The 14,727-nt window shown below is 50.5% G+C and overlaps 1 protein-coding gene across 2 annotated transcripts in view; it reads right to left on the bottom strand.

The window, feature by feature from the left end:
• Positions 1-14,727, bottom strand: part of Slc35f3 (solute carrier family 35 member F3) — a 265,377-nt gene that overhangs the window by 93,042 nt on the left and 157,608 nt on the right. The window contains exon 1 of one of the 2 annotated variants that reach the window (XM_032887498.1): positions 6,993-7,263. The exons of the other annotated variant lie outside the window; for it this stretch is intronic. Within the exon in view, the coding sequence (XP_032743389.1) occupies positions 6,993-7,068 (76 nt within the window). The 5' untranslated portion in view covers positions 7,069-7,263. Of the gene's footprint in view, positions 1-6,992; positions 7,264-14,727 lie in introns of those variants that run through there. 2 annotated transcript variants of the gene reach the window in all.

The raw sequence follows: 14,727 nt of genomic DNA, 5'->3' as shown, positions 1-14,727 counted from the left end.
CTGTTCCTGAATCTTCAGTAAACCTAAGCAGTGGCTACCAACTACCTTCTCTCCTGGTCTATGAGGCTCCCTCTGTCAGCAATGCTGTCTTGGTGGCAGCCAGGGACAAAGGCCACGTCCTTGCCCACATCACCCCAACCATACTCCCAGAAGAAGCGAGTGAATGCGTGATTACCCATCATTCTAAGCCTGACAAGAAGACGCATCCCAAGGAGGATTTGGAGGTCAGGTTCGGGCTTTGTAGGAAATGGTCCTGTTGGCTCATGTCATTTTCCCCAAGAAGAGTGGAGATGACAGGAGTGGACCCTGGGCCATGTCAGTCTTGGGCAGAAGTGAGTTCACACTTGCTGAAATGTCTGCTTGTTTTCTACTTCTTCCACAGCAATTGCAAAGATTTGCTTGTTTATGTGTTGGTCTATTAGGCGGTGTGTGTGTGGTGGTAGCCGCCTAAGTGTCCGCATAGGCGTGAATGCAGAGATCAGGGGAAGATGCTGCAGGTCCAGCTCTGTCCCTTGCTCCATTATCCCCGGACACAGGGTCTCTCACTGAGTTAGGAGCGAGGTCACAAGCCATTGCTCCATGCAGCTCTGGGGCTACAGGCATGCAAACCGCCACCCATGCATGATGGTTTGCATGGGCACTGGGGATTTGAACTCATGCCTATGTGCTTACATGGCAAATGCTCTTACTCGCTGAGCCATCTCCCAGCCCAGCAACAGGTAATCTATTCCCACGTGTACAAACCTGCCACTTCCCACAGTTTAGAAACTCTATGGCTTTATGGATGATAGATTTAATTAGCATATATAATTGTCTTCATCTTGTTTATTTCCAGCTTAGGACTGACCAGGCAGATGCTGATCTTTGGGTTTAGAGACCTTTTGCCAAGAACCTACTCACCCTGACCCTACAGAGGTATCATTGAGTATTTTATCATGAGTTTGTTTGTTTTTTAGTATTATGATTAGAATATGAAGCATCCCCCCTAGGTCTGTGTTTTGAAAGCTTAACCCCACCCCCAGCTGGGAGGTGAGGCCTGGGTTGAGGAAGCAGATCTTGGTGGAATAGACCTTGGAGTATGTTACCTCTTGCTACATCCTGACCTCGGTCTCTGCTTTCTACCTGCTGTGATGGGAGCTGTCCTCCCTGGCACACGCCGGCAGCCATGATGCTCTGGGCTAGTGCACACGGCCAAAACACCACAGGGTTGAGCTTCCTAAAACAGTGAGTTGAAATAAATCTCCCACCAGTTGTTTAATATACTCAGTGGTAGGGTTCAGCTAGCCAGACCTGCTCTGGGGGCAGCTGAGATGGCCTCACACCCCTGGGGCAGAGGTACCAACAGTGTCATCACCAGTAGCCATCGATCCCAGGATCCTGGATGAGGATCCAGAGCATCGAGTCACACACACCACAGCGGGAGCCTCAGTGGGAGCCACACACTCATTAGGTGCCTACCAAACTCCTCAAGCTCAGATAATTCTCGCTTCTTCAATGCAACCCAGATATTTCAAAGTCTTTGGCATCTGTATCCAAGCCCTCTTGTTTCTAATTCCATGACATGAATGGTCCCAGGAGCCTCAGACTCCTTGTTTGTAAAAGGGCTCAGCCTTTTCTAGGAGGAACTGGGCTAATAGAACAAGCTTTCATAGCCGCAACCTGTCATATGGCCAGCCGGCCTCCATTCACCATTGTTAGCATGAGATAGCAGAGGATGTCTACAATCTCACACTATGGGAATGGAGTCAAGATGAGCATGAGTTCCAGGACAGCCTGGGCTACACAGCAGGACTGTCCATATCTCAAAACCAAACCCAAACAAACAAAACAAAAACACCCACTCATCTGGGAGATGCCCAATCAGTAAAATGCTCGCCACGCAAGCATGAGGACCTGAGTTCAATCGTCTAGAACCCGGGTTAAAATAAACAACCAATCTGGGCAAAGTGGTGCAACTCATTTGTAATCTTAGAGCTGAGAGGATCCTGGGGCTCCTCTGGCCGGGCAGTTCAGCCAATCAGTGAGATCCAGGGAAATGAGAGACTCTGTCTCAAAAAACAAAGAGCATAAACAAAACAAACAAGGAGCACCTGAAGAAGTAAGCTTATGATTGGCCTTTGCATTACACACACACACACACACACACACACACATTCACACACACACACATATATACACACATTCACACACACACACACACACACACACACACTCACACACACACAAGTGCACACATTCACACACACATATACACATGCTCACACACACCACACACACACTCATGCACACATTTATACACATGTGCATACACTCTCACACACACATACACATGCTCACATACTCATACATGCACTCATACACACATGCACTCATGTATGCATGCACATGCAACACACACACCTGCAACACATACACACATTCACATACACACACACTCAAGCACACACACATTTACATGCGTGTGGTGTGCATGCACACTCACACAGGTGTGTTCACTCACATGCACACACATGTGTGCATGCATGCATGCATGACACACATATACACATATATTCACAGTCACACACACATGCACATACACTCATTCACATATACACACTCATACACATGTTCACACACACATGCAGTCACACACACACATCCATGCACTCACATGTATATATCCACACCCACATACTTTCTCACACATGCCCATGAACCTGCACTAACACCATGACCCCCACATGAAACAACTAAACCTAAAAACTACAACGAACAAAACAAAACACTAAAATCAAACAGTTAACGGCAAAAGTACCATAATCAAACTGAAAGCCTCACCATTACAGCATAAAGCTATTAGTGTCATTCTTAAAGGAAACCTATCACCCCGATTTACTCAGGAGAAATTATTCAGGAGAGATTGACTCATTCAGCCATGAGAGGGTTGGGCCTTAAACCCCATCCATCGTACATCAAAGCATTTCCTGTCTGCAATGCTGACAGTTGGCTCTCCTAGGGGACTTCATTGTATTGTTTTCAACTATTAATTCCCATTGAATGTAATTTTATCGACCATGAATTAGCCGATTGTAAATATAGATGATTGCTGTAATTGCTGCTGTACTAGAGACATGCTGTTCATCAATACTCAGCATCTGCTCCTGACAGGAAAGCCAGGAAAAGGAGTAAGATCCAGGTACCCTGTGGGAGCTGATGGTCAGGAGCCATTTTTAAGCCTCCACTCCACTCTCCACCAGAGGGCTAGCCCCACCTCTCTTCGTTCTTCCCAGCCAACCCTATACACGCTGTTTCTTCTGTTTGAAGTAGCTTCTCTCTCCCTCTGTGCCTAACAGTTTTTCTCGTATCCTCTGGCCTCTGGGATAATACCTCTACCTTACAGGGCTTCCTCTTCAGGAAGGCTACATCCTCTGGAAGGCTCCACTGGGAAGGTTGTTCCTCAGAAAGCCTCCTTTCAGAAGGCCATTCTCCTCAGGAAATCTTCCTCCTTGGGAAAGCCTCTAGAGAAAGAAGTCTCTCCAAGAAGGAGTCCTTCTTACAGAGGCATCTCGTTGGAAAGGCCTCCTTGGAGGGTCCTTTTTAAAAAGCCTGCCTCCTCCTGCCTTCCCCTAGAGAACCCACCCGCTTAAGACTTCCTCCTCGAGAAGGCCACCCCCTCCTTAGAAAGGCCACATCAGAAAGGCCTCTTCTCTATGCCTTCTCCTCAGAGAAAGCTACCTCCTCCTCAGCCTCCTCCTCAGAAGATCATCTCGTCAGGAAGGTTTCCTCTCAGCCAGGCCTTCTCATCAGGACTTCCCAGAGAAGCCTGATCTCAGAACCCTGCCCCTTAGAAGCTCTCCCTTCCAGAACAATCACCTCCTCGGAAGGCTTCCTCCCTAGGAACATCTCCTCAATTTCCAGCATTTCTGTGACATCATGTTTTGATTTCCATGCTGGAATTTTTTTTTTTTTTACCTTTTATCTGATAATTTATCTACTCATACATCTCCTTTAAGCTAATGAAGCCAACGCTGCTCAGCTTTTCACCTTCAGGGTCTCGCGCAGCAGCTACGGACCACGAAGTCCAGAGAGATGAAGTAAATGTTGAGTAATGAAGTCACTCTGTCCGTCTTCCTACCTCTGAGTTCAACCAAGCCTTGCATTTTCTATTTTGGTTTTATATGTACCACATGCTGGTGCCTTCTTGCCTTCCCTCAGATGACATGCCGCCGCACAGGCTAATAAATATTCCTCGCCCTCCGCATTCCATCCCCGTAGCCTATCAACCACTCACACACAAACGGCTTCAGAACGGAGGCCGCTTTGTCCTGTGCACTCAAGGCAAAACAAAACAAAACCAAAAAAACGGTTTAACAACTCCAAAGAAACACACGATATGTAGATAGTTTGGAAAAATAGACCCCGAGTCAGACCGAACAAAAGGCGTTAAGGGGGGAAAAGTCAGGTAGAGAAAAAGTGCTCTGTGTGAGCCTACCAGGAAGGAGCAGGCCTGTCAGCCGGCCTGTTGACTTGTCTTCTACATGTAGAGAGGCGAGATGCTTGAGGAATGAGCTAGAGGACCTGTGACCGGAGGACTCTAACCATACATGTGTGTGCTCACGTGTGCACACACACAGAGTTACACACACACACACACACACACACACACACACACACACACACAGCACCTACTGTGTGTGATGGGCACGAGTCAGGTATTGCCTTTCTTGTATTTCCTGACTCAGTGCTCTGCTGAGGCAGGCTGTATGTATCTCACCTCCTCTACAGCTGAGGAAGCTGAAGCTCAGGGTTCTCCATATACCCAAGCCATACTCTACAAGGGGCGGAGTCAGTCCTCCATCCATCCTGCTCTTAACTCTATACCTTTGCTTTGAGCCACGGATGTGCATACGGAAATGTAGGTTGCCATGACAGTGTAAGAGGAAGACTTGTAGTCACTAAGGTAATGGGGGAGGGCTATCAGTTTCATCCCCCACTGCAACCTCAAGACTTGGGCTTAGGGACCCTCCCCATGTGTGCTCATGAGCACACACTCTCTCTCTCTCTCTCTCTCTCTCTCACACACACACACACACACACACACACACACACACACACACACACTCACCCCTACCAACCTCTATCTAGAGCAATGGTTCTCAACCTAATGCTGTGACCCTTTAAGACAGCTCCCTGTGTTGTGCTGACCAGCAACCATAAAATTATTTCATGGCTACTTCATACTGTAATTTTGGTACTGTTATAAATCATAATGTAAAGGCTCACCGCTGACGGTGAGCTCGGGTGAGCCTCCCTGAAGCTCGCTAGGGGTGCATATTACCTGTTGCTGCATTGGGGAGCCATCTCAACCCGCCTTTCTAGCTGAGCTTCCGGGGTGGATCCTGCAGCTTCTGATCCCCTCCTCTCTCACATGTGTACAGAAGGAGGCCCGTGTAACACTACCATCCCTAGGAGAGCAAGTCCTGCTGATTTCTGATGCCTATAATCCATACCAAGCCTTTCTTGAGAATAGGATGTTTGGGGAGGAGACAGCCACAGAGAAAGAAAAAGTAAAGAGAAATGGGGATCTGCACGCTACTGCGAGATGCCATTCTGATAAAAAAGGGACGACTTTGGGGTCCCACAGCTTTTGGTTCCTTGTATATCACCGTATAGCAGCTGTAGACTTTGGACCAGACTGCCACCCTTCTGGGCCTCTTGGGCCTCATCTGCAGGTATCAGGATGGATCTAGTGTGGAGCTGGGAATACACACCTACCCACCTCTGTCTAGTGCAGTAGGTCTTAACCTCCCCAATGCTGTGACCCTTAAATACAGTTCCTCAGGTTGCAGTGACCCCCAACCATGAGATTATCCCATTGCTACTTCATAACTGTAATTTCCCTACTGCTGTGAATCATATTGTAACTATCTGATATAAAGATGTCTTCTATGTGACCCCAAAGGGTTCACAACCCACAAGTTGAGAACCACTGGGCTAACAGCAACTGGTCCTCAGGCTTATTCCAACAAGGAACACACACAGGTGGGTACAGGGACCTCACAGACCCATAGAGGGCGTAGGCATAAACCAGAGAGTCTTTGGAGCCATGCCTACCCCAGTCAGCAAAGACATGGATGGAGGCTCTTGGACAGTAGACAGGTACTCCTTTCTACTCCGTTAGCTACAGAGAATTCCTCCTTTTGCAGCTGCCTCCTGCAGGAGGAGCTGAGAGCTAAGAGGACCCCTTCCTTTGGAAAGCAAGGTCCTCTTTCAGGCCAGCAGGATGACAGCTGTGTCTGAGTAACTCGCAACCCTCCTCCGTGGCCCCTTCTCTCTCACATCCCCCGACTGGGGGCGGTTCCGTGCTGAAGAAAAGACAGGCAGTGCAGGAACACTTTCTGGGGGGCCTCTCAGAGCCCCTCTCTTCCCTATCAGGCTTGGGTAAGAACGTGTTTACAGATGGGTGCCCGGCCGGGATTCCCCTCACCTGCCAATCTCTCCCCACCTGCACTCAGCCAGACTGGTCTCCTTTAGCTCCCAGTAAAGATGGGCCTCACCTCTGGGCTCCTGGGGTGGGGTGCCAGAGGGATGCTCTAAAACAGGCCACCCCTCCTCTGTGTGTGTGTGTGTGTGTGTGTGTGTGTGTGTGTGTGTGTGTGAGAGAGAGAGAGAGAGAGAGAGAGAGAGAGAGAGAGAGAGAGAGAGAGATCACTAGCTCACTGTGGTTGGCACTTGGCTTTCTTCTGCCTTGCGGGGACAAGCCTGGGGACAGTGAGAAAAGGCACCCAGGGGTGCAGAGCCACCAGGTGCACCGCACTGTATGAGCCCTAGATGCAGATAGCATGTCACCCCAGCAAGAGCTCCAAGCCTCTGGAGCCGGCGGCGACGCTGCACTGCGGACAGCGTCCCGAAGCTGCCGCCCCCGCCCCACTAGCAGCCAGGTGTCCCTCCGGGTCAGGGACAGACGCCTCAGGCCCGGACACCCCAGCGCCATGCGGCCGCGCGTTTACCTTCCACTTTGGTGAGGGTCAGGACCGGACTGTTGCAGGCGCTGAGCGGGGCCACCCTGGCCGAGTGCTTCTTCATGGTGAGCCGGCCGCCAGCAGGAGCGCCGCCGCCGATCGCCTACATCCTGGGGCCGGGCGGCGCGCCTCTCCGGGCCCGCGGCCTCCTGCTGGCCCTCGCCTCCGGCTCCCACGGGCTGCAGCCCGCTCCTGTCGCGACTCACTGCGGTGGCCGCCCCGCCGCGCACATCCTCCTGGCCGCGCAGCGCTCCACACACGCGCGCACAGCCTCCTACTCCCGGCTCGCTGCAAACTCCAACGTCACGTACAAGTGCACTCCCCACGCCCACCCGGCAGGCTCACCTGCTCCGCCCCCGCCCGGGACGCCCGCCCTGCAGCCCACGGTCGCGCCCTCGCTCCCAGCCGCGTCCTGACTGCGGCCCCAGGCTCCCTGGTTTTCCAGGAGCCTTTTCACCTGGCCAGGGAATCTTAGCGAGACCCCTGGCAGTAAAGACCGGGTGTTGCACCAGTTTATTGCAGGTGGTTGGTGCTGCCTGGGCCACATCAAGATGGGCCCCCCATCTTTCACATCTCTTTCACAGAGAGTGAAGGTGGAGGTGGGGTGGAGATCCCCCAGCTTGCATTCCCTACTGGAGGGCTAGAAGATTATTTTCTCTGTCCCCAATCCCCATCCCTGAGGACAGCTCTATTCAGGGAAGAAAATGCAAAGTCCATAGAAGAAAGCAAAGGCTTAAGGGCCAGAGTGACCTTCTACTGTAGATGCATAGAGCACCTGCTGCTCTTGCAGGGAATTTGGGTTTGCTCCCCACCCCTCACAACCCCCTGTAACTCCAGTTTCAGGAGACCTGACGCCCTCTTCTGGCTTCAGCCGGCACCTGCACACACACTGTGCACATACAGCCAGCCAGCCAATACATGTATACATAAATAAAAATCATTTCTTTTTAAAGGAAAAGGCTTGAGAGGCCAAGCTCCCATGGGAACAAGAAGAAAGTTCTAGATACTGCTACACTGTGCCCACCCCTAAAAACTACAGGTTTCTGGCTCACGGTGCTTGTTAAAGGCAGCAAGATCACCTTGAATGGCCACCCAGTTCTGAGTGCTGTTTATTGGCTACTGTTAAACCCTCACAGGGTATCATCAAGATTCCCCTGCCAACCTCCTTGCTGGTGGATTCACGCAACTCCTGCAGCCCCTAAACTCCAAGAGTTCCACCTAATGGGTTCTCATTCACTAGTGCCCAGATCTCAGGGCTTGTCCCTGGGGGCTCTACTGGAATCTGGCTCAAGGTGGATCTTCTTATTATTGATTATTAGAGATTCAGAGTTCTGTCTCAGAATTGTGATTGCATTGTAGGACATCGTTATTATCCCCATAAGGACGGCAGGTGCAGGAGAATGGTACCACCACCACCAAAGTCCCTTAGTGCCCTTCCTACCAGCTGTTCCACCTGCATGCACCCAGGTGTCCGGAGGACGCAGCTCCTACAAGTAGGCTACTCTTGAGTCATCTTCCTGAATGGCAAAGATAAACACAGGGATAGAATATACCCGGGGCCAGGGCTCCTCAAGGTTGTTCCCCATCTCTGCAGGGAAGAGGCTCCCAGGTCCCTGCAGAGCCCTCTAGTGGTAGTCTCTGCATTTCTCTTGTCCCACCAACACCAGTCACTACTGATGGTAAGCTGTTCCCTTCTTTGTATATGAGCTTAGAGGTCAAATTAAATGTGCTAGTGTCTTAGTCAGGGTTTCTATTCCCGCACAAACATCACGGCCAAGAGGCAAATTGGGGAGGAAAGGGTTTATTCAGCTTACACTTCTGCACTGCTGTTCATCACCACAACAAGTCAGGACTGGAACTCAAGCAGGTCAGGAAGCAGGAGCTGATGCAGAGGCCATGGAGGGATGTTTCTTACTGGCTTGCTTCCCCTGGCTTGCTCAGCTTGCTCTCTTATAGAACCCAAGACCACCAGCCTAAGGGATGGCACTACCCACAGTGGGCTGGGTCCTCCCCCTTTCATCACTAATTGAGAAAATGCCTTACAGCTGGGTCATCATGGAGGCATTTCCTCAACTGAGGCTCCTTTCTCTGTGGTAACTCCAGCTTGTGTCGAGCTGACACACAGAACCAGACAGTACAGCTAGGCTGTACAGTAGTGATATCCACCAAGATGCATTGTATGAGGTGAAGGCCAAGCGTGTCCTTAACCTTAACTTGCTCAGGGGTCTTCAGGCCCTCGTTGTCCGAAGGACCTTTGGGGAATCACAGCACAAAGTTACAGTTCTGAGAGCCTCAGGTCTATTCCTGATCAAATGCAGCTACAGGCACGTGTTTTCAGGCCCCCTGTTGTATTCCATCCATAGGGCTGAAGTGAGGTTTAGCCTTCCTAAAGACAACCACCAAGGCATGGGGAAGCATCTTAAAGAGAGCCAACCACCTGAGTCACAACTTTGCCGATGGAGGCGGTTGTCAGGAGCCACCTGTCAGTCACCTCAGTGCAGGTTCTACCCTGAGAACGAGAAGCTCAGACTCTATCACGAGGTTCCACCCTATCCCCCACTTGTGCTGGTGTCTGTATGTGCAGGATTTTTGCATGTGTGCGAGCACACAATTGAGACAGAGGTTAGAAGGCTCATCTGGGAGGTTGAGAATTTAGCTCAGTGGTAGAGCGCTTGCCTAGTAAGCGCGAGGCCCCGAGTTCGGTCCTCAGCTCCAGAAAAAGAAAAGAAAAAAAAAAAACATAGAAGGCTCACCTGTTGTTCCCCAAAAGCCACCTATCATGTTTGTTTGAGACAGGTCTTTCACGGGCTTGGAACCCGAGAAGTAGGCTAGGCTGGCCCCACAGAAGTCAACACCACCAACTTTTAAAGTGTGGGTTCTAGGGATTAAACTCTGGTCCTTGGGCTTGCAGGTCAAGTACTTCATAGATGAAGCCATCCCCATAACCTCGATCATAATTCATCCTCTCTGAAGGTCACCTCAGGCTTCCTAGTTCTGAGGGTGGGAACGGGGCCTGTGGGTGTGCAAGGCAAGCATTCTACCAGTGGGCTGTCCTGACCATACATAACGCTGCCTCTTGTCTCCTGGTGTTTCTGTTAGATTTGTATTATTAAAAAGGTAGAAGAGCTGAAAGAAATTTTCTAAAACTATAAACATGATAGTCTCCCAAGCCCTGGTAAAGTTTGGGAGTGTATGGGATCACCCCTCTAGGTAAGAATTGTCACAGCTTGTCCATATCTGACTGCCATCTTTTGCCACACGACTGGTGAGATCAGACCCTTACTGCTAGGAGCTGTTCCACCGTTTTTGTTTTTCCATGCATTTCGCACTTAAAAAAAAAAAAAAAGCCTACGTCAGGGGCTGGGGACGGCTGAGTACCAGCTGCTCTTGCAGAGGACCCAGACTTTATTAACCCCTGCATGGTGGCTCACCACCACCTGTAACTCCAGCTACAGGGAGTCAGACTCCCTCTTCTAGCTTTTGAGGGCCCTAGACATACATGTGGGCACAGGCATAGGTGTGGGCAAAACATCCACACACATTAAAAACAAAACCAAACAAAACTACACTATCCAGGCCCGGCGGGGTGGGAGTTGGGGCCACAGGACCGCAAGGTCAAGTCCCGCCTGAGAGACGGAGTGATGTCAAGGTCAGCTTGGGCGACTTAGTGAGACTCTGTTCCTAGAGGAAACTAAAAGAGAGCTGTGAACAACACCCAGGGGTAGGGTGCTCGCCTAGTATGTCTGAGTCTCTGGGTACAGTGACCACATAGAGAAAATAATTATATACTTAAAAGGATGAACCTGGACCTCTGTGAGCCACAAATACTAAAAACTGGGGGGATACTGTAGACATCCTAACCTTTATACGTAAACGTGTATGTATGTAAGGGAGGTATATGGAGACATACATGTAGTATATGTAGTACATATACGTGTGCACAAACGCTGTATTACTTAGAGTGTTACCTTTACCATATGGGAATGTTCTACTGTAGGGTGACCACTCTCTTCTCTTCTATCTGCCTCTTACAAAAACGAATGCTGATTATCACTGATTGTTTTCCTTGATCTTGTTTTGTGTGTATATGCAGCGTGTGTGTGTGTGAGTGTGTGTGTGTGTGTGTGTATGTGTCACACACTGCATACACACGTCATGGTGTTTGTGTGATGGAAGTCTGAGGACCGTTGTCAGTACCAACCCTCACATTCTACCTTACTGTGGTGCTGTCTTTCTTGTTTTCTGGCTCTGTGTATCAGGCTAACTGGCCAGATTGCTGTCCAATCTTCTCCTGACCCTGCCTCCCATCTCACCGTAGGATCACCAGGATTACAGGCATTTAAGCTTTTATGTGACTTCTGGGGGGTTTGAACTCAGGTCCTCATGCTTGCATGGCAAGTGCTTTACCCACTGAACTGCCCTGCCATTGTGAGTTTGTCTTTCTCATTGTCTATGGTAGGTGCTATGAAGCCTTTTTCTTAGTGTGCTGGAAATTTAAAAAAAAAAAAATTTAAATGCAGGAGGGTTTTCAGGAGTGGGGAGGTAGGCAGACTATTTCAATTAATTCACTGTGAAGTAGCAACACTGCCCTTCACAGAATTAAATAGTTAAGAATAACAAATTATTTTTGTGGTTACTGGTACTTAAAAAGAATCACTTAGAGAGGCTCCAGGAAGCAGATGAACCGGAGGACAGTGCTCGGAAGTGTTCAGAGTGGAGCCTGCCTCGCCTGCCCAACAGGGAAGGGGACCTGACTCTGGCCAAGAAACTTGGGGCAGCATCGGCAGGCAGGGGCGAGGATGTCCCTTCTAGTCTGGTCAAGGTCAAGGAAATGAGGCATGTGGGTGCTCAGTGGCCCTCCCATTACCCCATACCCTTTCCTCTCTCAGGACCAATAAATTGACTCTTCTCTCTCCCGGTTGAGGGTAGAGCATGATCCCTGGATGTCATAGCTGGACGTCCACCTATGTCCCTCCATCCCCCGGTCCGCCCTCCTCCTGACATCTCACAGTGAGGAGATAACACCTCACCCTAGCGTTGAGCTGAAGCCTAGGGCTGGGGTCACACTGAACACAAGCAGAGACAGAGGTTGGAGCAGCAGTGTCTGCTTCCTTTGTGAATCCTCGCCAGGGCCCTGTTTCATGTGCTCAGGGGTGACTCCAGGTGGTACCTTCTAGAGGGCAGAGTCAAGTATACTGGGACTGAGCAGAGAGGGCTGTCTGGAAGCTGGGCCTGGTGGGGCAGGTCTGTAACTCCCTGATCCTCAGGAGTATAGAGCAATGATCAAAGACTTGGGCTGTGCTGAGAGGGGCAGTGTCAAAAATATAAGGCGTAGGAGAGTGGTGGGACACTCATCCGGCATGCACGGGCTTCCAGAGTCAGTCCTCAGCACTGACCAACAATGCTGGGCCAAGGGGATGCTGTTTCCTGGGTCTGGCACCCCTGGAGACAGGGCTCCCTCCCCTGGAACCTGTGAGGAATCTAGACGGTGGCCATGGTGAACTGACATATTATCCTATATACAGCAGGTCCTGGAGATAGGAAACATCTTTTCCCAGGAGGGAAAGGAAAACACCGTCTTCCACAAACTCCCTCCAGCCGTGCACCTCGGCTCAGAAAAGACTCTTATCAACCAGACTCCTGGGCCCGAACCTCTGTGCTTTGCTTTCTCATCTTAAAGAAAACCCTTCCGGTGCAGCTGAGAAATTAAAGGGGGTCGTGGATGTATAGCCCACATACACCCGTCAGACCCAGCACCGCAGTGCATTTTTTTTTTTTTTATTATTCTTTCCCCCAATGGGCACGCCAGAGGAGGGCAGCCATGTCCTGTCCCGGGTCTAACACAATATGTGGTTTCTGGAGCATGTATTCTACATAGGAGAAAGTTAAGGAGAGAGGAGGAGGAAAGGGGGAGAGAGGGAGGAAGGCAGTGGGGGAGAGAAGGCAGACAAAGTAGGGAGAGAAAGAGGGAGGGAGGGAGGCGGGGAAGGGGAGAGGAAGAGAGGGAGGAATGGCTGGTACTCTTACAACTCTAAATCCCAGAATTTTCCGGAATCGCCTGCTCTTCTTTTGAACCGTCCTTTCCTGCCCGCGTGGTGCACCATAGGGCGAGCTCACAGGAGGGCTTTCTTCTGCTCTAGTCTCAGTCTTTTCCCTCCTTGATCTTAGGGAAGTGTGTTTGAAGACCGAGGCCCCCTCAAGGTGAGGAGGGAGATATGAGGCTGTTTAGTTCAGAAATAGCTGATGCCAGTGTCCGGGTGACTCATCGACCACAGCTGGTCTGTACTCAGATTCCTCGGCTGCCGCCTCTGTGCAGGCTGTAGACTACTGACCTACACCCGATCCTTGACCACCCAGACCCCACCCTCCACCGTTGTTTCCTTCCAAGGGCGCGTCAAGGGGACTGAACTTGGATTTGCCTCAGCTTAAGCAGGAGGAAGAGATCTTGGCCCCAAAGACAGCGCTTCTGCTGCCGTATTTCTTCTTCTTTTTTTTTTTTCTTTTTTTTTTTTTCTTTTCGGAGCTGGGGACCGAACTCAGGGCCTTGCGCTTCCTAGGTAAGCGCTCTACCACTGAGCTAAATCCCCAGCCCCCTGCACCCGTATTTCTTAAGCGAGGAGCTGGGTAGCAGCTTCTGGTAGTGTCGTCTTCCACAAGGACTCAGGGGCTCAATGTCAGACACATAGGGTCTCAGAATCACCAATCTCCGGGGCTCGCCACTGATGTCGCCCCTCTGAAAGCTGAGGCTGCCTTCCTGAGCTCCCTGTGGACTTGCTCAGCTACCTCTGGGATGAGCTGGTCAATGCTAAAACTGGAATCTCACTCCAGTCAAGGAACAACCAACTTAGAACGGAGGAATGCGTGCAAAGTCCCAGGAAATTTTGTAAAAGCAGGACCCGAGAGGGGCTGTGTAGGGCGCATCCGAGAGACATGCGCAGTGAGGGTTATCCGACACACCAGACAGCCCCTAAAGAAACCCAGGATGTTTTCCAGAGTCCAGAGTCCATGTGGAGCACTGCAGAGTGAGAGCTCAGATTGAGGGAAGTGGTCACCACGCTCTGTACACCGTCCCTCACAGCCCAGCTGTATTCTTTCTAGCTTTAGGTCATGGCTCCCCTCCATGACTCTGCTTAGGTTAGTAAATCAAGGAAAGGACCAAACCCTCTTAATGCCCGAGCCAGCTCTGCCACATTAGTTTTCCTAGGAGCACCAGACCAGCACCAACTGTACCTGTTCTGTTCTTTCTTCTTTCCTTCCTTCCTTCCTTCCTTCCTTCCTTCCTTCCTTCCTTTCTTCTCTTCTCTCTCTCTCTCTCTCTCTCTCTCTCTCTCTTTCTCTTTCTTTCTCTCTCTCTCTTTCCTTTCTTCTTCCTCTTCCTCCTCCTCCTCCTCCCCCCCTCCCCCTCCTCCTCCTCCTCCTCCTCCTCCTCCTTGCTACGTTGTTTGTGGTTCTTCATGGATTCCTGACTCCTAACAATATCTTCTCTGGCTCAGCTGAGCTTCTCCAAGTTTCAGCTGTCACCATACCCTCTGACACTATTCTGTCTCCTGGAACCCTCTCAATCCTACACCTGAATCCTACTCCCAGCTCTCAGCCTCTGCCAGCTTTTTATATCCTCTCCTGCTCCCAGAACTCCCAGAGCAACTGACACGGAAGGACATAGGGTCCTCTAAGGGGCCAGGAACACAAAATAAATCACACTTCACGGATGACTTTAGGACCA

This window comes from Rattus rattus, chromosome 17, assembly GCF_011064425.1.
Source record: "Rattus rattus isolate New Zealand chromosome 17, Rrattus_CSIRO_v1, whole genome shotgun sequence".
Classification (NCBI taxonomy): Eukaryota; Metazoa; Chordata; class Mammalia; order Rodentia; family Muridae; genus Rattus; species Rattus rattus.
Note: the sequence above shows the minus strand (reverse complement) of the source record. Positions and strands in the feature narration are given on the sequence as shown.